The sequence below is a fragment of the Sprattus sprattus genome (genome assembly GCF_963457725.1).
Source record: "Sprattus sprattus genome assembly, chromosome: 5".
Taxonomy (NCBI): Eukaryota; Metazoa; Chordata; class Actinopteri; order Clupeiformes; family Clupeidae; genus Sprattus; species Sprattus sprattus.
The window spans coordinates 30,317,233-30,345,050 of NC_137924.1; the positions used below are offsets into that span (position 1 = coordinate 30,317,233).

At 42.9% G+C, this 27,818-nt stretch overlaps 1 protein-coding gene across 1 annotated transcript; it reads right to left on the reverse strand.

Annotated features, from left to right (window-relative positions):
- Positions 1-801: 801 nt before the first annotated feature.
- LOC308366120 (SWI/SNF-related matrix-associated actin-dependent regulator of chromatin subfamily A-like protein 1) lies at positions 802-27,818 on the reverse strand (the record flags this gene model as incomplete). The annotated part of the gene is made up of 18 exons (XM_080839756.1): positions 802-935; positions 1,447-1,543; positions 3,781-3,881; positions 6,711-6,893; positions 7,499-7,601; positions 8,345-8,415; positions 8,877-9,095; positions 9,545-9,685; positions 12,120-12,185; positions 13,833-13,994; positions 19,362-19,512; positions 24,128-24,320; positions 25,044-25,094; positions 25,551-25,811; positions 26,285-26,335; positions 26,707-26,875; positions 26,997-27,310; positions 27,686-27,818. The coding sequence occupies 18 exons, from the start codon at positions 27,816-27,818 to the stop codon at positions 837-839; spliced, it is 2,565 nt and encodes an 854-aa protein (XP_080695882.1). The 3' UTR covers positions 802-836.

The following is a 27,818-nucleotide window of genomic DNA, read 5'->3' on the forward strand; positions in this document are numbered from 1 at the left end:
CCCATAAACCCTTGTAATCTGTAGGTCATACGATACGGTGGAGTCTACTGTAGCACAATGAGTTACCGTGGTGATGGGTTTAGAGTCTGATAAGATTAAAATCATGCTTCGCTTTGCTTTGCTTTGTCTGCGATGTCATCGCTTTATCTGGCAAAATAGAGATGGTGTTAGATGTTAAATATTGAATTATGTCTTCTTTGGGCAAAGCTGGACTAAGTGTTTGCTGGATCTCATCATTGGGGATAAACCTGTCTAGCCTGGTGTAAGGGAGCCTGTATGTTATTTCTCTCTTGCCTTCTGTTTGAGTAAGAATAAAGAATTACAATAATAATAGCATGTCCAGTTTGAAAATAAAAGCTATATATTGGTCTTCTTGGAGCTATGAGTCACCTGTGAGTGCATTTCCACTGTAATTCACTGCGATACAATTAAAAACTCATGTGGAGTTGCAAACGATCATGAAAAGAAAATAAACTCTTTATTATATTCATTCATCAAGGAGTCATAAGCTGTGCAAGCATGTTCTCACAGAGCACACAAAAGAATGGACGAGCCTTAAGCCATCTTACATGATGTAAGGCTGAACATGAATTATTATCATATTTTTAACAGAACAAAAAGCTTTCCTTAACATAATCAAACAAAGTAAATGCTTTTTTTTTTTTTTAAGGAAAATCATAAGAGCGTTGTGATTGGTTAGCTGAAGTTAGATCATTGGCTGATGTAGTTGTGTATACGGTCTGAATGCAGTCTGATCGACGCCCAAAGAAGTCAAGTATGCGTCTTCTTTCGGAGAAGGCGCTGGCTTCGAGACCCGTGGTCCCCGCATCTCCGTCCTACCAGTCCGTCACGGCCTCTAGCAGCGCAGCCTCGTCTACGTCATCCTCCGTAAACGAGCGCTGGAACATCTCTGTGATGGTCTTCTGCTGAGGATCCTAGGAGACACACACACACACACCATTTTAATCATACTGTATATAGCACTACAGTTTGTATATTTCCTGTAGAAACATTAGAGAACTTTTCCCTTAACATTTTTATACCTAAAAATATTGTTAGTTATGAATCAATAAACGTGTTTCAAGATGACAGATGTCATGTCGAGCTTTATTATTGCACTCTGCTGATCTTGTTTGGATCACACATCCTCAGACAGGAGGGATTTCTGATAAGCTTTTTAAAATGTATTTACTAAAATATCCATTCAAAAGCAATTTTACAGAATTTAATTTTTCTCATCATATGCACTTAAATAGTCTGACAGAAAAAGGTTCAGTTAGTGTGTGTGTGTACACAAGAGTATATATACATGTGTGTGTGGATACATGCTTTTGTGTGTGTGCTATGTGCATTTGTGAAAACCATGAGTCGGTGTGTGTGTGTGTGTGTGAATACATGCTTTTGTGTGTGTGCTATGTCCATTGTGTGTATGTGTGTGTGTACAACCTTGCTGTGAAAGCTGGCCTGCTCAGCTCTGTCGGAGAGATTGGCCTCAGAGAGTCCCACCTGCTCCAATATTTTCATCTTCTCCTGAATCATCGGCCTGAGGCCACACACACACACACACACGCATACACATACAGTATATACACAGTCACGCACGCACACACACACACACAGGTTCACAGGTTATTTTGTCTTTGTATCCACAGGTAGCTTTGGTTTGCAGCAGATGAGTCATCGTCAATCTTGACACACATTCTACAAACAACAGAAAGCTGACACACATAATAAAAGTGTTCAGGGTTGCAGTCCTCCCTCAACCACTTAATAACTAGAGAGAGAAATAAATAAATGTTGCTACGACTTTTAATGGCTGCTGGAACAATGTTTTTTTTTTATACCGCTTTGTTCTGCACTTTGGGATGCAAACCTTCGTCCAGAGGGAAGAAGCTGAAATGGGTGGGGGTCATCATTTAAAATTGAGCCAGCTATCTAAACACACTCTCTCTCGCAAACACACACATACACACAGTGACGTATACACACTAACACACACATGCGCACACACACACATACACACAGTGACGTATACAGACACATGCGCGCACACATACACAGATGGAAGGAGCAACAATAGGTGCATTAGGGCACCATACACTGAAGGGGCACTCGCTGGCAGATATGGAGATGTTTTAGAGTGAGCGCCCCACTCAACACTTGGCCCAGAGCGCTGTTATCTTAGCGCATCAGTGCGGCCAACCAAAAACATACAGTGAGTGCGTTTCCACAGTGCCATCCTGAAGGAATAGGGATACTAGGGACACAAATACTGGAAGGTACAAATGAAATATGCTTGTGCTCAGTCTTTTTTTAAAGAATTATGGGTAAGAATACTGCAATTCAGGATTTGAGTTCACCCTCCAAAGACAAACTTGTTACAGAATTACTTGAATTCTGAAGTTCTTAAAATCACAAATATCCAGGAAGAAGTGAGACACTATAGAAGTATGTTATATACAATAGGTATTTCACATATATCGTGTAATTTAACATATTGTGTAATTTTATTTTCAAACTTATGTATCTAAAATACATACTCATCTAGCGCAAGGAGAGTTTACAGACAGAATATTTAAAGCCCTACTTCCTAATGCTGCATGATAATTTTACAGAAAAAAAATGCTTGTGGTATTGTGGTTGTTGTATTTGCAGTATCTTTATTAGAGCTGCAACGATTAGTCGACGAAATCGACTAAGTCGATTGTGAAAAATGGTCGACGCGTATTTGTATCGTCGACGCGTCATATAATATTTTTTTTTAAATATTTTTTTTTTTTTTTTTTTTGCAGACGCTAACAGAGCTACCGGTACTTTTCATTCATATAGGAAGTGCGAATTAGCTGCGAAAAGCGAATTATTCTGAGATGGCTCATGTTACCATGGAAACAATAAACCAAGCTTGGTTTAGCAGCTGCTGCATATCAGATATGGCTAACAGAAAAGTTGTTATTTTCTCAATGATGGTCAATAATTAGTAGTTTAAGAAGTACTACTACAGTCTCAAAGAGAATGGGCTGTGGGAGCATAAGAACAGTAAGTGTCTAGCAGCAATTATCATAGACATATATCTATAACTTATTGTAAGGTTTACTCTTAAATGTTTGAAAACAGACCGTCTCATGGAGGATGCTTGCTAAGGCTATTTCAGTTATGTTAAGTGCAATGTGGTAAATCAGTGAATTATCAGAGTAGCCTGTATTTTCGTTTGTTCTGAATAGATAACCTCCTCCACTTAGCAATCTTCAAACAAAAGACTGTGGGTTTTTTTTTTTTCATATGTTAAATTTGAATGTCACCTGCAGCTCAGTTATGTTGCACTTGCAGAGGCTTGATTGCTATTTTGAGTTCCTTTTAAAACTTTCTCTTTACTTTTAAAACTTTATTTGCACTTCCTCTTTACTTTTATAAGCATATTTGCACTCTTAATTTGTATTACTATTTAATGTTTTTATTATGATGATTACATTTGTATTAACTTGTTACTCAAATACATTTGAAATTCAAATTCCAACATTTTGAATCATTTTTTAAATGTATGGAAATAATCGTTAGATTAGTCGATTAATCGAAAAAAAAGTCGATAGATTAATCGATTACCAAAATAATCGTTAGTTGCAGCCCTAATCTTTATACAAAGTGTGTGTGTGTGTGTGTGTGTGTGTGTAATATAATCTATGAATCTAAATGTCTTGGTGTAAGGCACTGATCACATACAGGACATCATACAGCCCACAGGGGGTTTCCTGAAGCTCAGTGAGCATTAACAGTGTGCCTCACCAGAGATGGTCGTCGGCCGTGCCTTTGGCCACCAGGTAATGGATGTCCACATTACTGGTCTGCCCGATGCGGTGCACTCGGTCCTCTGCCTGGATCAGCACCTGGGGAGAGAGACGTGGCAACACAAATGGATCTTAGACGACTGGTGCGGCACACACACACATGCACGCGCACGTGTACACACACACACACACACGCGCACACACACACACTCACACACACACGCACACACACACACGCACACACACGGACCTCAGACTGAGGCACAACACACACACAAATGCATTTCAGACGACTGGTGCACCATACATGCACGGACACAAGCACAGACACACACGTACACAAACACATACAAATGTATTTCAGCTAACTGATGCACAGCACACACACTAACATGTACAAACACACATGCACACACACACACACACACACACACACACACACACACACACACACACACACACACACACACACAACTTCAGCCAATTGGTGCGGGGCTCTGTTTACTAAAGGCATTGAGACCAAGCTGCTTTACAGAGGGCCGAGGCCTTAAGGCATGTGAGAACGATTTGACCTCAAGGCAGCAGAAGAAATGAGATTACATCACACGTTACAGCTCAGTGAAATTACATTTGGCCTCAACCTGTGTTTGTTTCCCCTTTCACTATAGAAGGAAGACGGCTCCAATAAACCCAAACGACACTCAACTCTGACCTGTAAGCCGCAATGGTACAAAGACAGGAGAGAAAAATCAAAACACTACAAGGTGTGACCTTGAAATAACCTTTGCTTATAGGGAGAAATAAAGAGCTCTCACCAGACAAGCCAAACCATTACATAAAGGAAACCTCTGGGCAACATCAGTCCTTTCTGCACCTCCTCACACAAACACTGAGATCCTAATCCTAAGCAGGAACACTATGAACACTATGAACACTAAGCACTATGAACACTAAGAACACTATTCAAACTAAGAACACTAAGCACTAAGAACACTAAGCATTATGAACACTTAGCACTATAAACACTAGGCACTATGAACATTAAGCACTATGAACACTAGGCACTATGAACACTAGGCACTATGAACACTAAGCATTATGAACACTAAGCACTATGAACACCAAAGCCTGTGGGGTTCATAGGTTCAACGAGTGCTTAGAGAGCAGAAGTGTTGAAGCGAGGCCTTTTCCTGAACTATCAAGCACTCTGGATAAAGGAAGCTGATCACTACAAGATAAAGCGAAGGATGGCGCTCCACTGCAGCGTGGTCCACTTGACCCCTGTGAACCCCACTTGACCCCTGTGAACCCCGCCAGGGTAATGAGGCCAGAGACCTGCCAGCCTTGGGTTTCCTCAGGTTTCATCTCACAGTGCTGCCAGCTGTTTGTCAAAGACACTGAGAGAAGACGACGTACGACTGGATAAACAGCATACACTCTAGGGGTTGCAGAGAAATAACAAAGAAACGGATGAAATGGATAAATGATGTGCACCCCTGGGGGTTTGAATGAAATCCTGTGAACACTGTCAGGTAGGAGATCCCAGAGTGTCCCAGAGGGGAGCTACCTGTCCAGCCTAATTCATTTCCCAGGATGCCATATTTTAGATGTCCTTATTGTTACACACTATTATAACGCAGTATGCTGTATTTCAGAGGTCCTTACGGTCACATGTTAGGCCTAGGAAAAAAAATGTTGTGTTTCCCGAACGACCCTAGAATAAACTGCCGACTCTAGCCTTTTTTTGGGGGTGGGCCGCGTTTCCCTGTCGATCTAAAAAAAAAAAAAAAACATTTTCATTTTCGTTTTCTTACGGACTTCGGAAGACCATAGTCAGAAAATATCTCTGAACACAGCTGAAGTGTTCTCAGGAGGATTCGTAAATTTAACTTGAAATTGAATAAGGTGCCAGATTTCTAGAGACTTCCAGGCGAAAAACACCTTGTTAACAGCCCTGTATCCAGGTTTGCCCAAACAGTAGATGCTGCGTGTGCTTTCTATTACTATGTACGCATGGCAAGTGTGAGAGCGCCGAAGTTGCGTAATGGCCGCGAGCGGTATTGCAGACAGATAGAAATTTCAAATTGGATATGAAAATGAAATCCGACACATAGTTTCAGCGTTAAACTAATAAAATAATTGCTGTCTGTGGTTCTATATGGGCTGTGGAAATAATTTAGAAAAATTAAAGTATGAGATGGATTGATAATTGATAAAATTGAGAACCCCTGGTTAAATGTGTTCTTGGTCACATCAATTTGAAAGCTGGACCAAAGTGTTTGATTTAATTCAATTACAACTAGGCCCAATACAAAGATAAGCTGTAAGTGCAGTTTGGAGTCTTGACAGTCTTTTTCTCTCAACGCCTCAATAGATAGATCTTGCCTTCACCAAGTCAAAAGTAGGTGATCTTGGGCCTAAAAAGTTTGGGGACCACTGCTTTAGAGGCTTAACAGAATTATGTTCTTTGTGAGATTTGTGAATGCCTGATGGAATGAAATTAATGAGTTGGTGAATTACTTTGGATACTGACTCTGAGCTTGTGGCCATACCCACGGATAGACGGTTACCGGGGGCTCGGTCCATCACAATTGTAAAAAAAAAAAAGATAATCCCTACCTACCTACCCTAATTTTTTCAGGGCTGAAACAGGAAACACAACATTTTTTTTCCTAGGCCTTATCACGCTGTATGCCATATTTAAGATTTCCTTATTGTCACACGCTATTGTCACGCAGAATGCCATTTCTGCAGCATGGAGCATGAGGGCCATGTGGGCCCATGTGGGCCCCCACATACACACACACACCCACACACTCAAACCTGGGTTCTAGAAGAGTTCCCCAAACACCACCATGTCTGCGGCGTGGAGCATGAGGCCCATGTGCGCGCACGCACACACACACACACTAAAACACACACACTCACCCCCGGGTTCCAGAAGAGTTCGGCGAACACCACCAAGTCTGCGGCGTGGAGGGTGATGCCCATGTTGGCAGCGGTGATGGAGAGCACCGCCACACAGCTCTTCTCGGAGAACTGAAACCGCTCGCACAGCTGCTGACGCTCCACCGATGGAGTAGAACCGTCTATGCGGATGTAGTTCACACCCTTCAGGGGGTAGAACAGTAGAAGAACATGTGAGGAACCAAACACTTGCAAGAAGTTCTACTAAATTTTGCTTGAATTATATTTTGAAATGAAATGGTAAATGCAACATCATTCTACATTATCAAACATTATTATAATACACTGTGGTATATTATTAAAAAATTGTTATAAAACACTGTAGTATATTATTATAATACACTGTAGTGCATTATCAAAACATTTTTATTATACACTCTAGTACATTGCACTTTAAATGACCAGAAGAACTAACAATAACATTATTATAATACACTGTAAATGCATTATCAAAACATTATTATAATACACATTGTACTTTGCACTTTAATGAGCATCCCCTTGACCAAAAGAACTACAAATAACATGAGAAAAGTCTTGCTGCCACCAAATCTGTAGCAGAGCCCAAACCACAGACAGCCCCAATGACTTCGAAGTCATAAGAAATAAATTGAAAAGCATCAATATTTTAAATTTTAAACAAAAGAAAATCATAAAAAAATCGAAAATGTTATTTTGAAAACTAAATTGCACAAGTAAAACTAATCTAATCCCTTCTCTGCGGGGTCCGCGGTGCAGCGTCTGCTCACCTTCTCCTGGAGCTCTTTGGTCACGCTGTCCAGCACCACCTTGTGATGGGCGAAGACCAGAAACTTCTCCCGACCACACTCCAGCATGTCCATGATGTACTCCCTGAGCAGAGCGAACCGCACACAGGGAGCAGGGGAGATACGAGAGGGAATGAGTGGGAGATCAGATGTGGAAGGCGGATTATTTGTGCTGGGATGTTTTGGGGAAGAGGCGAGGGAATGGAGCGGGAATGTTGTAATACAAGCTCAAGTTTGTAGCTACAGGCGTCTTGTAGATAAACAAAGTTTATGTCTCTCGTCACATCAACATCCTGTTTAATTACCTAAGAGGCTACAACTAATACAATGCATCCTTTCTGAAGTTAAACCAACCTCTATCAGCAAGGGATTATGTATAGTCCACCAGTCAGTATTGGAAAATAAATCCAGACTGGACCAATAGGACCCTACCGTTCAAGGCTTATTATGCGGTTGACATTCTTCCAAAATATCTCTTTTATATTATTATTTTGTTGCCGTTTCGGGCCTCATCCGAAAAGAACTTTATTTTCAGGTGTTGCATAGCAACGTATTACTTTCTGGTTTTCAGTTACAATGAATTTCGATTATGAGAAGAGAACGGACTACTTGTGAATGAGAAGCACATAACCTGTTGCGAATTTTGTTCTATGTCTACGGTGCCACTCTCTTAAAATGATCATTTTACATTTGGATTTTAAAAACATGTTTTGTGATAAATCTCGTCAGAGGCAGCGTGTATGTGTTCTCTTCAATAAACTCACATAATGGCCCATTTCTTGCCTTCTATAGAGCCAGTGTGTTTGGTGTTCTCTGAAAGAAACTCACATAATGGGCCGAATCTTGGCCTCTGCCGTGTGGTTATAGTAAACCAAAAGAGCTTCTTTCTCTTTCATCTTCTGTGGGTTGAAAAGGAAATCAAAAGTATAATATTATTATCATTATTATTATGTGTTCTCACAAACTATAAATACAACACTCAGACACTTTATTATTTTACCAAGAAGGAAGCTATGTGGTACGAATGCTTAATGCTGAATACTGCACACTAAATATGAATAATGCTTTATGCAAAAGTTTACAGACATCCTCCCACACAACATTAAGCACGTTTATGAAGAATCATACATTGTATAGTCTTGCTTATACACTTGTTAAGCACTTATATATCTGCTTTGCAATGGCAATGAAAAGTTAAGAGCTACATTTTCTTGAGGAAAATACAGATAATACATTTCAGTAACTTCTGAAAGTTGTTCAGGGAATAAGTATTTGTTCCAACTATTTTCAAAACAAAAATACAAAATACAGTGCTCTCTCCAGACTCATAATTACCCAGTCCGTCTCCGGCATCACTCACGTTATTGCTTAGGCTGGTGAGGTTCTTGGCAGCGGAGGAGAGTGCTGCTTTGGTGCGGGAGTTGATGCCGTCTGTGGTGACTATGACAACCTTGCGTTGCTTGGCGGGTAGCTGGGAGAGCACTTCCCTCTTGAGCCGCCGCAGCATCAGGGTCTCTTCCAGCAGCAGGCGCAGCTCCATCAGGTTAGACGAGCCCGAGTAGTCCCAACCCCACGCATGCTGTCCGGGGGGGGGGGGGGGAGGAGAGGAGAGGAGAGGAGAGGAGAGGAGAGGAGAGGAGAGAAATGGACAGACCATGATTTATCATCTAGCTCTACCCAGCCGGCCTCAAGACGATGGGCCCCCCCCTTATGTGCTGCTGTTCTGATTTCTTCTGAATTCTTCCTGATAAACAGGATGTTTTTCCTTGCCCCTGTCGCCATTGGGCTTGCTCTAATGGGGGTTCAGGCACTTGGCTCTGTAAAGCACCTTTTGACAATTCAATGATTTCTAAAAATCACTAACATCCGGCTAGAGCTGAGCTGATAATAACCAATAATCAAAGTGATTAATCTCATCTTCTGTTCTAGGTCTCCTCCACCCCTTCCCTCCAGGGTAACAGGAAAGTAGAAGCCCAGAGGCTCAGAGTGGTGTTTCTATACTCTCTGGTTGATGGAGCTAGGACTCACCTGCTTGGCATCACAGTAGCGCACCCCAAAATCATGGAAGCGTGGGAAAAGCGTGGGGCTAACCGCCAGAATCTGGGTGTAGAGTTCCGAGGGGCGGGACATGGCAGGGGTCCCCGACAAGAGAATCACCCGCTTAGCTGCCTGTCAGAGCAGGAGCAGCCAATCAGAGAAGGAGGAAGAAATAATTACAACTGAAATATAAATAATTACCACATACAGACATGTGCATCACATTCATATTAAGTTAGGAAACTATAAATGTAATCACATTTAAAAATTGTAGGGCTGCAGAAGATATAAAATGCTGCTCTTTGAGGCTTTGATGGCAAACATGGCATATGTTTTTTCCCCAGTGCTTCTACTTGATGTCTATCAAAATAATGAACAGGATATGCTAAAACGTCAAACGTGAACCCACCAGAGGGCATTTAAAAATAGCAGAGTTAACCAAATATGCTTTATTCTGGGAGGACCTGGACCATTTTCTGTTGACTAGGCACGCTCTGGCTCCAAAAAGCATTTCCTGCGCTGCCTCTGGCTCCAATTATGCCAATATGGCCGAAACAATTTTGGCTTAATTTCTTCAGAAGGTGCGCAAATGACGCCATGCTGTCCATCTTTTCTACAGTCATTGGTTTCTATTCATTAGAGGCTGATGAGGTCTCGATGAAGAGGTCAATAATTAATATTCATATTGCATCAACAGGGCCATAGTATTTTTGCCGTCAAACTAAATTGTGCTTCGATTAGTTTTTCAGCCATAATAAGGGGTATTTCAATATCAATTCTTCCGCGAGGCTCTGTGACAGACTGTGTGCTGGATCAGTTTAGCCCTGGAGCCTATTTATAACATATTCATAATGACTCAGCATTCAGGACTGACAGCTTCAGGAGCGGTGAGAGACTGTAAAGAATTACAAACCACAAGTCATCAGACCAGTTCTACACATGTTATAAGAGCTGTGAGAGACTATAAAGATCATAAATCTCACTATGTAGACTACACTAGTCTCTACCAGATTCAGTCAAGTCAAGACTAGATTCAGTCAAGTCTAGACTATCTCTAGACTAAAGACTCATAAAGAAAATATCAGACCAGTTCTACACATGTTATGAGTGATGTGAGGGAACGCAGGTCAGTAAGGGTCAAAACAATAACACTGACAGGGACAACATGAAGTCCCTCAGTGTGGACTAAGACCTATTTTATCTCTAGCCTCCGAGATAAACAGCTCACTCTGACACACTGTAAGCCATGATGGGGCGATAGAGAGAGGGAGAGGGAGAGAGCGACAGATAGACAGATGGAAGAGGAGAAGGAGATGGACAGATCAGGAGCGACCGCCCCGGAGGTGTGTAAGGACCTTGCTGCGGGGGCTCCACGGGCAGAGCTGCTTGTTTTGAAGGAAGTTGAGGGTTTAGCCCTTCATGTGACTGTGTGAGTTCATGTGACTGTGAGCCGGGCTGGCTCTGCATGCAGCAAACATCCGGCCGCTCCGACACACAAACTAGCCTACAGCGCCCTGGGGGTCAAACCACTACCACTTTATGACTCTCAGATCAACTGAAGGTTTTTTAAAGTGTTTCGTTCGTGTGGTACTAGTGTGAGAGGGCTGCTGCCGTACCTTTGAAAGTGTGTTGATCGTGTGGTACTAGTGAGAGAGAGCTGCTGCGGTACGTTAGAAAGTGTGTTGATCGTGTGGTACTAGTGAGAGAGAGCTGCTGCCGTACCTTTGAAAGTGTGTTGATCGTGTGGTACTAGTGTGAGAGAGCTGCTGCGGTACGTTAGAAAGTGTGTTGATCGTGTGGTACTAGTGTGAGAGCCGCTGCCGTACCTTTGAAAGTGTGTTGATCGTGTGGTACTAGTGTGAGAGAGCTGCTGCCGTACCTTTGAAAGTGTGTTGATCGTGTAGTACTAGTGAGAGAGAGCTGCTGCCGTACCTTTGAAAGTGTGTTGATCGTGTGGTACTAGTGTGAGAGAGCTGCTGCAGTACCTTTGAAAGTGTGTTGATCGTGTGGTACTAGTGTGAGAGAGCTGCTGCCGTACCTTTGAAAGTGTGTTGATCGTGTGGTACTAGTGTGAGAGAGCTGCTGCCGTACCTTTGAAAGTGTGTTGATCGTGTGGTACTAGTGAGAGAGAGCTGCTGCGGTACCTTTGAAAGTGTGTTGATCGTGTGGTACTAGTGAGAGAGAGCTGCTGCCGTACCTTTGAAAGTGTGTTGATCGTGTGGTACTAGTGAGAGAGAGCTGCTGCCGTACCTTTGAAAGTGTGTTGATCGTGTGGTACTAGTGTGAGAGAGCTGCTGCCGTACCTTTGAAAGTGTGTTGATCGTGTGGTACTAGTGTGAGAGAGCTGCTGCGGTACGTTAGAAAGTGTGTTGATCGTGTGGTACTAGTGTGAGAGAGCTGCTGCCGTACCTTTGAAAGTGTGTTGATCGTGTGGTACTAGTGTGAGAGCTGCTGCCGTACCTTTGAAAGTGTGTTGATCGTGTGGTACTAGTGTGAGAGAGCTGCTGCCGTACCTTTGAAAGTGTGTTGATCGTGTGGTACTAGTGAGAGAGAGCTGCTGCGGTACCTTTAATAAGGGAAGGGCCGCTCTGCAGCGGGCGGTCTTCATGTTCTTCAGGAAGTGGGACTCGTCCTGAGGAAGGACGAAATAGACATTTATACTTATACATTTATCCTTATACATTTATAATTATACTTATATATTTATATTCATACTTATTGACATGCTTCATATGCCCATATCTTTATGTTGAAAAGTGTCCAAATTGTTGTATGGAAATATTTGCAATAACTCCTCCTACACATCAACAGCACACTTCACCTCTAATTCTGAGAGAGCTTCATAATAAATGACCGTATTTCTTGAAGGGCAATAGGGCAATTTACAGGGAGAGCCCTAAGATGGCTCTACCCAATGTTCGAGTTCCATACTCCCGAATGAGCGGCTCTTGAAGCGGAGTTTAGAACAATGAGACACTGTAGGCAGAGAGAGCACTTCCAACATGCAGCCGCGGAGAGCAGCTCACACTCTGTTTATTTGCTGTATCAGCCTGCAGAGAGATGCTCTATGCTGACAGCCTAGCCATGCAGTAGAAACACACAGTCTTACACACACACACACAGACAAACACACACACACACACACACACACACACACACACACACACACAGACGCACTTGACAGGTTGTGGTGTGACTCACCATGTTGAACACACACACACACAGGCACGCAAACACACACACATACACACACACACACAAAAGGCACAGACTGATGACAGGCTGGGTCAGTGACCTGCCTCACAACATGATAAGCACTTTGAAAAGGGCATGAACACACCCCCTTAACACACACTGTCATGTTTTGGGCCACACACAGACCTACACATGCGCCATCTTGGCAGATGGGTTAATTCTAGCCTCTCAACATCGATAAGCACATGGACAGGCCAGGGCACCACACACACACACACACACACACACACACACACACACACACACACACACACACACACACACACACACACACACACACACACACACACACACACACACACACACACACACACAAACGCAAAACCCACACAGAGGCACTGAAGGACAGACACACCAACAACATATTTTGCCCCTGACCAAACTAAGCAAGGCTCACACATACTGTATACTGTGCATGTGGGACTGTGTGTATGAGTAAGTGTGTGTATGAGCATGAGCCTGAGGCGGAGTAAATGTGTGTGTGTGTGGGTGTTTGTGTTTGTGCATATATGTGTGTAGGTATGTATGTATGTATGTATGTAAGTGGGGTATGTGTGTGTGTGTGTGGATGTATGTATGTAAGTGGGGTATGTGAGTGTGTGTGTCTGTATACAAGCATAAGCCTGAGTAAATAAGTTTGTGTGAGTGTGTTTGTGCGTATATGTGTGTGCGTATGTATGTGTGTGGGTATGTATGTGTGTGTATGTATGTGTGAGTATGTATGTGTGTGCGTATGTATGTGTGCACGTGTGTGTGTGTGTGTGCGTGCGTGCATGCGTGCACGTGTGTGTGTGTGTGTCTGTATACGAGCATGAGCCGTATACAGTACGGTATGAGTAAATAAGTCTGTGCGTGTGTGTTAGTGCGTATATGTGTGTGCGTATGTGTGTGTGTGCATATGTATGTGTGCGTGTGCGTGTGTGTGTGTGTTTGTGTGTAAGTGGGGTGAGTTTGTGTGTGTGTGAGTGCGTGTGTGTGTGTGTGTGTGTGTGTGTGTGTGTCAGTGCGGTGCCCTGCCTCTGACCATGATGAGCACGTTGAAGGGTTCTGCGGGCTTCTGCTTGTCCACTCTGCTCAGGAGGTCATAGCTGACGATGTTGACCAGGCCCCCACGCAGATTGTCCCTGCCCGTCACCACCACATTCACACTGTCAGCCCCCACAGACGGCAGCCAACGCCGGAAGGCCTGCAGGGAGGGAGAGAGAGAGAGGGAGAGAGAGAAGAAAGGAGGGAGGGGGGGAGAAAGGGAGAGAGGGAGGGAGGGAGGGAGGGAGAGGAAGGGAGGAAGAGAGAAAAAGAGAGAGAGGATGAGAGGGAGAGAGAGAGAGGAAGGATGGAGGATAGAAAGGGAATGAGAGAGAAAGACAGAAATGAGTACAGAGGAAAGGTGTTGGAAGAGAATGAGGGGGACGGAGAGAGGGAAAGGAAAAAGAGCAAAATAAACCAAAACAAATACAGGAGAGAGTGATAGAAGACAGAGGAGGAAACAGGACAGGGATATCAGGGAAAGGGACATGAACACAGACAGACAAGTAGACAAGCAGACAGACAGAGACAGAGAGACAGAGAGAGAGAGAGAGAGAGAGAGAGAGAGAGAGAGAGAGAGAGAGAGAGAGACAAGACCAAAAGACTGATGAAACACAGGTGGATATAAAATACACACTTATACACACAGATTCAGACATAACACAGCTGTGTCACACCTTAATATAGTTAATTAGACATGAAATGTATTTGGACTCCCTGGAAAAACTGTTTGAATAAGCCGTCTGAATGAACGGCTAGCCCTCAAAATTTTATTTAAACAGTGAAAACAGCCCTGGCCAACACAGGCTGCCTCCACAGCAAACCGTCACCATAAATAACTCAGATAATAATGTGACTCAGAACAAGAGGAGGAAGATAAGAGCAACACTCAAGTCACAGCCTAGAACAGGAAAAAAAGAGAGTGGCGAAGAACTCTTTAGATCCACACAATGCAGTTTCAAAAACACAAAACAAAACAAAAGAAACTGAATTTTAAAGTAGCAGTAAGAAGTATGAAAACACAGAAAGCAGAAGAGTAGACACTGATAGAAGCTTGCTAACACTTTGCCTGGGAGGCTAGTGGGAACGATAGGACCATAGAATTACACAGCTCTGTGCCTGGGAGGCTAGTGGGAACGATATGACCATAGAACTACACAGCTTATGGCCTGGGAGGCTAGTGGGAACTATAGGACCATAGAACCTCACAGCTCTTGGCCTGGGAGGCTAGTGGGAATGATAGGAATCACATTCACATGATCATACACCTGACATTTCATCTATGGAAAATTGGTGACGAAAAAAAATGAATAATCATGGTAAAACAACAGAAAACTCTTAGTGCTCGAGGGGTTCACATACTTTCAAGTGACACTGTATACCATTACAATTAATTTGAAGGTGATCCCAAAACTAGTTGGTTATCAAAACATTCCTCAAAAAGGGGTTGATTTCTGCATGCTGTTGCTTTAAAGAGAAAACCTAGCGTGGAATTGTAAACACGTGGGAACTTGTAGCCACACACACAACAACATGAAGACCTACAAAGCACCCGACAAACACAGCTCAGGGCCTTGTGATCCCAACCTTTAAAGTAAACCTGACAGAGCACACAGAGAAAGAGGGCAGTGCTTCACATAATAAGGCCCCAAGATGTGTGTGTGTGTGTGTGTGTGTGTGCAAGTAAGTTTGTTTGTATGTCTGTGTGTGTGTGTGTGTGTGTGTACGTCTTTGCATGTCTATGTCCAAATGTACGTGTGTGTCTTTGTGTGTATGTGAGAATACGTTTCTGGGCATATGTTGCGCGTGTGTGTGTGTGTGTGTGTGTGTGTGTGTGTGTGTCTGGTGTGTGTGTGTGTGTGTCTGGTGTGTGTGTGTGTGTGTGTGTGTGTGTGTGTGTCTGTGTGTGTGTGTGTGTTCGTGTTCGCCTTTCTGGGGCAGAGCCTCACTAACTCATTTGGTCAAACTTCTGTTGTGTGCCCCACTGTGACAGCAGACTAAATCATCCCTTTCACTGAGCCCTTTGTAAATGTGGCCCGAGCAAGGGCCTGTGTGTGTGTGTATGTGTGTGTGTGTGTGTGTGTGTGTGTGTGTGTGTGTGTGTGTGTGTGTGGGTGTGTGCCTGAGTATGTGTGTATGCGAGCGTGTACATGTACCTCTGTGTGTGTGTGTGTGTGTGTGTGTGTGTGTATGTATGTGAGTGTCTACATGTACCTCTGTGTGTGTGTGTATGTGTGTGTGTGTGTGTGTGTGTGTGTGTGTGTATGTGAGCGTCTACATGTACCTCTGTGTGTGTGTGTGTGTGTGTGTGTGTGTGTGTGTGTGTGTGTGTGTGACCATAAGGGCTTTGCTGAGGAAGCTTGTTAGACCCGGCCAGAATGCAGACTAATAAAGCAAGATACAGAAGGAGAGGAGAAGGAGAAAAAGAAGAACACAAAGAGAGAACTGAAACAACTGCCATCCCTGGGAGACCAAACTGGGCCACAGTTCCATGTCAAACGCAGACTAATACTTAAGACATCAAGCACACATCAAACAACGCCTTTCATCACTATCTATTCCATGGCTACAGGCGAGGGCTGTTAGGGGGCGCCTATTATTTACCGAAAGCAAGCCATGTTCCTCGCAGATATAATAATTCACAGTGGTCTCTCGAGATCTAATCCTGTCTAGCCAATTCAATTTCAGCCCATTACAATGAGTGACGCGCACACAAACACACACACACACATACTCAAACACACACACACATGCGCGCACACACACGCGCACACACACACACACACACATATATACAATGAGTGACGCTAGGCAGCATTCGGGAGTTTTGGGAGGGGGTGAAAAGAGAGAATCTGGGGAACGGTACTCAGAGAGTTTGCTTCAGCATTTCTGAATAAAACATTTGAAGGGCCGTTAGTGCGGCTGGAATGATGGCTGTTTATCTAGTCCCCCTACAGCAACAGCATACCAGGGCACATTCACACACGCAACTGAGAGGGTCACACACACACACAGTAAAGAGTCTAGAAATTCAAAACACCAGCATTTAGGGACAGTGACAACGCCCGCACAAAGAACACCAGGCCTTGCTAAATGGCTTCTTCCCTGCTTGTGTGAAATGCTGATACAATGCTGCAGACAAAGCCATGCTGCTGGTGAGGTCACCACCAAGGTCAAACGCTCGGAGTCCTGCTCGCACGAACACTGATATAATAGATACTGTCATCAATATCAGTGGGAGATGAAGAAACACATCATCTGGGTTCAATTAACAAAAAACACTTTGAAAACCAAGACTTTGCCCAAACTGAAAGCTGATCAACTGCCACGGCTTTGAGCGCCTGCTACTTAGTGGCACTTGGGTTTTCAACGTTTCATTTTTTATTCTATTATTTACCTCACAACAAATGCACATGCCCATGCACACCCGTACGATCATCTCCGTTTGAATCTAAGTGTTTGACGTCTCCCTCCTGTAATTAATTGTGGTATACTGGAAAAATGGTACAGTACACCATTTCTACACTACAGTCTGCAGGGTACATGGGGATCATATAGTGAATAACATTTACAGTTGAGAATTCAAACAGCACTACAAAATGGCTGGTTCACTATATAGTGGACTATAGAATGAGTGAGTGGACGTTCTGAACATAGCTCTAGTGTTCTGAGTGTACTAAGTATACTACAGGCATGAAAACGGGTAAGGGGTGAAAAAGGTGAGGAGGATATTACCCCTCTGGGGGGGTCCGGGGGCGTGCCCCCCCTGTAAGTAAAATTTAAATATTCCATATTTTAAAGCGTCAATCTGATGAAGTTTGAGATGCTTTTTTTCCAACCTGGGGAGAGCTGGAGAAACTTAGCTTCAGCCATGAGTCAAAAAATATTTTGGCCTCCTTACTTAGTATTATGCAAGCCATTTCATGCCAGCCTGTCACTGGGTCTATCATTTACAGTATATGAGGCACAATGTGGTAAGGGCACCACAAATGGCTTAATGCATAGCCCCCACGAGAGATGCCGTAACTTAACTTGTCTACTCTTCCATCATGATTGACAGCCAATACAATGTTATGTAATTCAGATTTCAATACATTTTATTGGCGAGGCCCTTCGCGTTAATATTTCCATGCACTCGCATCATCCAGTTATTCAACATAATAAATCAGCGGCGAAAAAAACAATACAATCATATATTCTTTAGAAGTACTAAATGATGCAAAATGTAAGGATCTCTTTTCATTTATGGAATTCTTGTCAAGAAAATATGATTCTATTGTTTTTTACTATGTTGAATAACTGGATATATATATTTAAAAATATGTTAAGCTCCTATTAAAGTATCCATCTATCTACTTCCAGTGGCACTTGCTCTTGACTGCTTTGCCTCATAGCTTGGCGACTTGGCCTTTTTGAGCAGAGCATCACTGAAGCCTTCCATGTGACAAGAGTCCCCTTTTCAGCCATGCTCACCTTTCTTGTCACCAAAGTGCTTATCATGTCAGTGCTCAGGGTTGCACTGTATTGGGTCTTGTTTATGGTAACGAGACTGAAAATGGTCATCTGACGTCATGATTTGTTTTATACCTGCAAGGCTTGTAAGTTGACTGGCTGAAATAGTAGGAATTATTTGCTACGTTAACAGTCTGTAGTCAAACACCTTTGCAATGGTCACTTTGCCCCAACAGAGCGATTCAAAGTTAGAACAGGGAGTCTCCGTGGCGTTTGAGTTAATGTAGCTAAATTATCTTACTCCATCAGTTATTCACACCGTAGCCGTCTCGTAACCAGGCTAATCACATCATTGCTAACTTTTTCATACTTGTATCTGAAGGTTATGCCCCTTGAAATGAATCATCCCGTTAAGTTACCGAACACATGTTTTAACGTTTTATATGGTAACATTACGGTCACACAAAAAAAAATGCGTCCAGCAGGGATTCCAAAATTGTCCGGGATTTTGCCTTGTCGGATATTATTGTTTCTCTGGGTCTTTCACAAATGAGTTATTACGTCTTTACACGTTTTGGAAAGGGTATCACTTACGTTCCACCTTCTTGCGCGAGCTCTGTCATTGGTCAAACTTTCCCAGTGTTGACAGATATAATTCATTATCCTCCAAATACGATCATTTTGAGCCTTTGACATGATACGCAATTTACAATCTGGCAACACTGAGGACCTTGCCGCCGCCAGCACTAGTTCAGTACAAATGTACATGTCATCTGAATATGAAAAATATGTCCAACCCCCCCCCCCCCCCCCACAAAAACAAAACTCATCGAATCTACACGATTCACGTAGGTCACCTATTTTGTTTTCAAAACGGCGAATTTCGCTGAAAGGTGAGTGATTCTCATGCCTGATACTAACGCGGACGGGCTCTGGTACCTCCATGTGAAGCACACTTAGTGAGCGGTCTAAGAGAAGACACACAGAGATGATTTGAGTGCAGAAACACATAGATAATTTGAGTGCAGAAACACAGATATGACTTGAGAGTAGAAATGCAGAGATGGTTTTGTACCTCGGCCCATGTGAAGCGCACGGAGGATGGGGACACCACCAGCAGCGGCCACTCCTTCCTGTAGTAGGCAGCGATGCAGATGGCCTGCACTGTCTTCCCTAGGCCCATGTCATCGGCCAGCAGCAGGCGTCCATCTTTGGCCACCGCATAACTGCAAAGCAACACCATATGGCACACGGACATAGAAAGCAAACAGCTCAAAGAATTACATGGCACCAATCAGAGTGCATGGGCACATACACAACAGAAAACTCAGCATAGGAACCAGCCCAGACCTGGCTACATTCTATTCAATTCCACACAATTGTATTCTATTCAATTTGATTCAACCCCTGGGGGTTCAATTTAATTGAATTATATTATTTTCTATTCTATTCTATTTTATTAATTTATATAGCGCCATTAACAATTGACACTGTCTCTTTACAGAGCCCAAGTCTTGAAACACCCGAAGCAAGCAGGAAAACTCCTCCGTTAACAGAAAAAAACCTTAGCAGAACGCAACTCAAAATGTGAGGGGGAGCTCATCTGATGCCAGCCCAATAGAGAGATGGAAAGGGATGGTGAGGACTATGCATACTATGGAATCAGATCAATGCCATAAATATTTTGTAATCTGTAATATAGATTTTGTATATGTAACATAGATTTAGTATCTGTGAAACCATCTACACTTTCAAAACCTATCTTCACTTTCAAAATGTATTTACAGATACAGATTTCAAATACGAAATGTATCTACACTTTCAAAAACTATCTACACTTTCAAAAACTATTTACACTTTCAAAAACTATCTTCACTTTCAAAATCTATTTGCATATACGGATTTCAGTTACGCATTACGGATAGGGATACGGATTTCTGTTACGAATTACAGAATCTTTTTGGCACTGTCTTTACTGCCTTTCTAAAGAGCCAATCAGCGCTTTTGGCAGATTTTCTAAAGCGCCAATCAACACATTGTATCCTCTACTGACTAGCCAATCAGCGCTAGCTTGCTGGCAACTGCTGCTGGCCCGCTCATTATTCAATAGTTATAACCTAAATCTGCCACCGCTCTGCCTAGGGAGAGATCTGGGGTCTCCCCCGCACGGTTTGAATACAATTCGGTGTACGAACACCGTGGGGGAAGTTAAACAAGCATGCCTTATGTCTGGCCCAAAGGGCTGATGAACACCTGTACTATTTAGTTAATCTTAGGCTCTGGCGATTCAGAGATCGCTTGGCTGCAGAACGCATTGTAACTAAGAAATTGGTCTCATATATCTCCACTGAGACGCTAGAAAACTCGCTTCCACACAAAATACACAATAAAACGTTTTCAAGGACTTCAGAAAAGGGTTACAAATAGCCTACCCCAAAGTGCCATGAAAAGAAACGAAAATGACATTACAAGGTGGTTTTGAAATCAGGCTGGTCATTATCCAGCTGTTGAGGATGCATATGCACTTAACGGTATACCCCCACCATCACTTTGCATGTGTCTGGAGAACAAGACAATAGCAGTCTGTCTGCTAAATGTTCTCATCGTGATAATGGGTCATATGAATACTGTTCATTGTTAACTTAATTAAATGTGAATAGGAGATCGGTCACGAAAATGCTAACGTTGGCTTTCGTTAGCTACCAAAGCAGATCCTAATATCTTCCATACAACGACAAGGATCTTTGAAACAGGTGTAACGAAGTATGGAGTGAAAACCACTGACTATGATTGTGCGTTTTACAATGACTTTATTAACAACTCCAAATATAGGACTTCTTACTTGTGCCATTTCTCGGTCTCTGATCCATGACTGCTGCATACACCGTTTCACTCAACTTTCCCAGTTACCAGCAAGCTAGCGCCGCTGATTGGCTAGTCAGTACAGGATACAATGTGTTGATTGGCGCTTTAGAAAATCTGCCAAAAGCGCTGATTGGCTCTTTAGAAAGGAAGTAAAGACAGTGCCAAAAAGATTCTGTAATTCGTAACAGAAATCCGTAACTCGTACTTGAAATCCGTATCCGTCTCCGTAATGCGTAACTGAAATCCGTAACTGAAATCCATATCTGCAGATAGATTTTGAAAGTGAAGATAGTTTTTGTAAGTGTAGATAGTTTTTGAAAGTGTAGATACATTTCGTATTTGAAATCCGTATCTGTAGATAGGTTTTGAAAGTGTAGATGGTTTCACAGATACAAAATCTATATTACAGATTACAAAATATTTATGGCATTGATCTGATTCCATAGTGGACAGGAAGAAAGGGAGGCGATACAGAGAAGGAGAGAAGCTTCGACCTGGTTCAGAGTCGGCCTGTCCGTTACAGTGGGGAAAATAAGTATTTGAACCCCTGCCGACTTCGCAAGTTTGGCCACTTGCAAAGAAATGTGTGATCTAGAATTTTAATGGTAGGTGTATTTTAACAGTGAGTAACAGAATATCAACAAAAAAATCCAGAAAACTGCATTTTATAAGATTTATGACTTTATTTGCATTTGATGCAAAAAATAAGTATTTGAACCCCCAAGCAAACAGCAAGAATTCTGGCTCCCAATGGCCAGTTATGTGCCCAAAAAGCACACAGATTAGTCCTCATTAGGTCTAACAAGGTATACCTGATCTCAACTGGTGACCTGTATAAAAGAAACCTGTCCAAAGAATCATACTTCACACCTTCAACCTCACCACCATGGGCAAGACCAAAGAGCTGTCCAAGGACGTCAGAGATAAGATTGTAGACCTGCACAAGGCTGGAATGGGCTACAAAACCACCGGCAAGCAGCTTGGTGAGAAGCAGATAACTATTGGTGCGATTATTCATAAATGGAAGCAACACCAAACAACTGTCACCCGCTCTAGGTCTGGGGCTCCATGCAAGATATCCCCTCGTGCGGAATCAGTGATCATTCAAAAGGTGCAGAATAACCCCAGAACTACACAGGGGGAGCTTGTGAATGATCTCAAGACAGGTGGGACCAGACTCACCAAGAAAACCATTGGCAACACACCACGCCGTAATTTTGAAGCACTGCAGCACTCGCAAGGTCCCCCTGCTCAAGGAAGAGCATGTACAGGGCCATCTAAAGTTTACCATTGCACACTTGAATGATTCTAGGGAGGATTGGGAGACAGAATGTGGTCAGATGATACCAAAATCAAGCTCTTTGGCATCAACTCGACTTGCCGTGTTTGACAGGGGGGGAATGCTGAATATGACCCCAAGAGTACATCATACCCACAATCAAGCATGGAGGTGGAAACATTATACTTTGGGGCTGTTTCTCTGCCAAGGGTACAGGACGACTCCACCGCATCAAGGGGACTATGGATGGGGCCATGTAACGTGGAATATTGGGCTTGAACTTCATTCCCTCATTCCCTCCCATTGAAAGCACAACCTTAAAGATTTGGAGAGGATCTGGAAAGAGGAGTGGACCAAAATCCCTCCTGAGATGTTTGTAAACCTGGTGACCAACTACAAGAAACGTCTGATGTCTGTGCTTGCCAATAAGGGTTATTCCACCAAGTACTAAGTCATTTTTGTCAGTCAGTTTTGGGGGTTCAAATACTTATTTTTTGCATCAAATGCAAATAAAGTCATAAATGTTATAAAATGCATTTTTCTGGATTTTTTTGTTGATATTCTGTTTCTCACTGTTAATATCCACCTACCATTACAATTATAGATCACACATTTCTTTGCAAGTGGCCAAACTTGTGAAATCTCAAGGGGTTCAAATACTTATTTTCCCCACTGTATAAGGGATGTTGGCAAGTTCATGTCCATGAGGTAGGTTATCAACAAGTCAGCTAACCTGAAAATACGAATCTGTAGCCTATTGCTGTGACAAGCAAGTCTTTGTGTGAAAGCAGTAGAATACTTCTTGTATACAAATGGGTCTTTTTTGTTGTTGCTTCAAACCAGATATACCAGACACAATAACTGTAAACACTATAGTTTTAACTATCGCTCTAGCTCATAACAATGGCAACATCCACACCACACACAACAACAATAAAAACGATTATTACGGCGATATGATTGAGCAGTCTCGTTGGCTATCACTTGGAGCAATTGTGTGAAGGATAAAAAACTAACAGCCAATCGTAATCCATTGAATTTTAAAAGCATCACATGAAAACATGAATTATATTTCTGAGATGCTGATCAGTCTGGGAAGTCATATTATTAAAGTTAGTTGTTGTAACAGTTTTTGTTGGCAGCGTGGACGCTCATATCGTAATAGTAAAAGTTGTTGTTGTAATAGTTAAAGTTGGCAGTGTGGACAGCCCTTAAGTCTGCACATAAATGTGTTTACCAGCGGCACTGCTGGAGGGAGATTGTCAGTGGCTCCACACACACGGCAAACTTGTTTATCACTCACTTCCTGATTATCCAGTCACAGGAAAACCAAATGATGCCAGATGTAGGCAAAGAAGCAAACCGTGCTGCACAATTAACCCATTAGTGTAGAAAAACTTTGGGGATATAATAACTCACATAATATTTATAGAGAAAACCCTGAACACCCTTCAAATATTATGAACATAAAACACAAAAATTGAAATACGTAACAAGCAACCAACGTGGCCCATTATCCATTTACATTACGCATTATCAATGGATATTCCATCATGATCGACATTATAGTAACATATGACTAACTGTCTCCACTCATCCAAGCATGTCCATTTAACATGACCTCTAGGCTAGACAAAACTCAGACCAAAACCTATTATCATCTAGGCCAGCCAATCAAAACACAGATCAGAACTTACTTGACACCCACTCTCTGGAACTGCATGAGGCTGCTGGCAAGGGTGGCGTCCACCTCCGACAGGTCGGCATCCGGAAGCTCGTCGACCCCTGATCCCTGGGACATGCTCTTCTCGAACTGGGAGGAGAAGGCCTGCACCACTGCCCTGGGCAAGGGCTCCACCTCCACCGAGGAGATGGCATTCAGCACCTCCACTGCCACAGCATAGACAATAGAGTGGGGGTGAGTGGGTAATTCAATAATGAAATAAATAAACAAGTAAATAAGTAAATCATAAATAAATACAATAATAGAAGGTAAATAAACAATAGAAGTTGGGTGAATGAAAAAACAAATCAATAAATAAATGAACAAATGAATATAGAGTAAATAACCACAGAGGGTACATAAATAAATAGATTAAAAAAAGATTAATGTTACTGGTTGGGAAAGAACAAGTGCACTCCTGACAGAAATGGCCCCATGTTGAGAAGTTTGTTTGCCTCACAGTTTACAAATCTACTGAGTGAAAACAATTCTACCTAGTTGATAAATGAAACACAATATTTACGGCTGAGAACAAACAGGTGCTTTGCTGGCAGAAATGGCTCCACGCCGAGTTGATAATTTGCTTCATATATTTTGAGCTGTTTCAAAGAACGTGTGGTTGTGAGGTCTTTGTTTCACCAAACAAACCTGCTGTTTATTGTCCTGATTAAAGAAATGTCTTTACTCTGCCTTCAGTCGCTGTGACAGTCGGCGGATAATAGAGTCTGCTAAGCTAATTTAAGCAGTATAGGCTCACTGTGGAGTCGCAGCAGCGGGGAGCAAGAAAGGAGGATAATGGTCTTGAAAGCCAAAGATGCCAGAGTCATTTTTATAAAACACATAACAACATGAGGCTCAAAGCATGAGGCGAGACCAGCAGCCTTACTCACTGAGTTTCCCATAATCCTCCAACAGGAAACTCCATTTCCTGGTCTTCATGTCTGAAAGAAAGTATTAGGTGTCACAGTGAGAATAATGACTAATGACAGATTGAGTATTTTAATGACTTGAATATAGTATACATATAAATGACAGAGAGAGAGAGAGATAGAGAGAAAGAGAGAGAAAGATAGATATAACTTTTATGAAGTACATTAACCACTTGAAACCAAATTAGCAAACCACATTTCAACAAACAAAAGGCAGACTACATTTGAACATATAGAAGATAATGCCACGATCATAACTTATGTCTTTATCACTTAAAACAAGATAACACCGAGCAAATGCACTTGCGCTAATTGTAGTAATTAATTACCAATTATTACGAATGAATGATTAATTTACCTTTATACCACTGGTTACACTTTAATTAACTTTACTAGTATTTGTCCCAGTGCCCTTTGATCCCACCATATGCCCTAATACTTACTGCATTTCACACAAACCCTTCTCACCGTAGTTTTTGGAAGGCATCTGTTTGAAGGCAGCGATGACGTTGGCGTTGTAGGGCGAGTCCACCTCGAAGCGGGAGCGGCTCGTGAGCACACACTGGGCGTTCACGCTGGCGCCGGGCTTCTGCCAGCCCTGGCACAGCTTCATCAGTGCGGACAGCGCCGCTGAGTCCCGGGCACGGCTGGTCGCCACGGTAACATCCAGCCCCACCATCCCCTCCAGCGGTTTCAGGGCCACAGACGGGATGCCAGAAGCTTCCGCCACTGTGACGTGAGAATTGAAAGGACTGGTCAGAGTCTATGAGGCTGTTTTAAAACGGTTGGCTCACTCAGTCTTCAACTTTGTGACACACAACACACAACTTTGTAGTGATTGTGTGAAGGATAAAATTGTGAAAAAGGGGTCGTATCTTTGCTTAACATTCAAACTCTGATGTTACTTAACATAACAGCATAACAACAACAGGCCTGCGATCTTAGAGAAAACAAAAAAAATCACTTTTGGAGGAATGTTTTCATGTTTTTCATAGAAAAATTATCCAGCATATTTCTGATATGGAAAACCTCTCTCCGATCCAAGTAACCCTTTTGCTTTCCTGTGCTAAAGGCTTCATATAAGAGCCAATGGGGTACAGGAGTCCAGGTCCAGATCACTGGCCTGTCATGGAGGCTAACCAGTAAGAGTGCAAACTACTACTTTTTACGAATATGATACTGTAGTGAACACCTGGCCTTACTAAGTTGGCCGTAGTCCTCCAGACCGAAGTTCCACATCTTCGTTGCGGGATCTGCGGAAAAGAAATGATACAGTAGGATTATACGGTATCAAATCAAGTGTGAGGTACTGACCTTTTCTGCCAAAATACCAACCAACCAACCAAATATTCAACCAAATGTTTTCAATGTGCTTTCTGAACCTGTTGGAAGGCTACAAGAATGATCAACTGCTCTGATGCTGAAGTTCACTGTATGGTTCAGGCCAGTACATGCTAAATATTCATATTGTATATATTGTGATAATATTGCTTCATGACTGTGGCAAAGAAAAAGGAAAAGAGTGTTATTCAGTCATGTTCCGACACTATCATACAATTCTTACAATGAATAGTATTCACTTTGACTACCACAAGACTATGATCACACACGCAAGTGTATTTACCATAGTTTTTTGAGGGAATGTTCTTGAAGACAGCAATGAGTTGTGCCTGGTATCCGACCTCCACCCTGAAGCGCTCTGCGGTGTGGGACACACATCTCCCCCTCATTGACACAGCAGGCTTCTTCACAGGCGGTCCACTGGCTGGCTCTGGGGGTCTGGGTGGCTGTCTCTGTGCAACAGCAGAAGTAATGGTCGCAGTCGCAGCAGGGGGTACCTGACAAGGCCCTGAACCGTAAAAGCTACCAGTCTTGCAGCCAGCTACAGGTACACCTGAGGAGCCATCACCTGACTTGGCTGGCTGTGAAGGTTTGAAGCTCAGTGTGTTCGTTGACTGTGGTTGCGGTTTGAAGCTTGAAGTGTTCGTTGACTGTGGTGGTTTGAAGCTCGAAGTGTTTGTTGACTGTGGTTGCAGTTTGAAGCTTGAAGTGTTTGTTGACTGTGGTTGCGCTTTGAAGCTTGAAGTATTCATCGACTGAGGGGGATTGAAGCTTGGAGTGTTCAATGAATGCAGCGGTTTGAAGCTCGAAGTGTTTGTTGACTGTGGGGGATTGAAGCTCGCAGTGTTCACTGAATGTGCCGGTGGTTTGAAGCCTAAACTGCTTGTCTGAAGGGGAAGAGGCTCGATCAGTTTAGCCTGAGGGGGGAAAAAACTATTTCACAAATTTAAGACAAGTACTCCAAGAGGTGGAGTTCTGGTAATAAACACCCTCATGCATTTATTCTCGGATTTCAATAATCAGTCTAATAATGTAAACAACCAAAACGATGGCCCTAATGTATAGTATTAAAGCATGTCGAAACAGTTTCTATGCAGGGCACTTTAATGCATTCCCCACCTGTTTGTTCGCAGTAGTCGCACTGGGTTGACACTTCTCTATTGGCCTTTTATACAGAGAGATTGACGGTCCCGTTGTGGATACTGAGACACTGCTGCCCGAAGGAGGGGGGCGAGGGCCAAAGTGTGCAGCATTTGGTTTACTGTAAGCGTTCACGTTGCTCGGTCCAGTATCCTGTTGACAACTTCCTTGAGCTAGTCTCTCGGCTCTCCGTGCCAGGGCACGCTTTCTGTTTTCCTCTATTTTTCTCTGTTGCTCAGGCGTTAAAGTAGACAT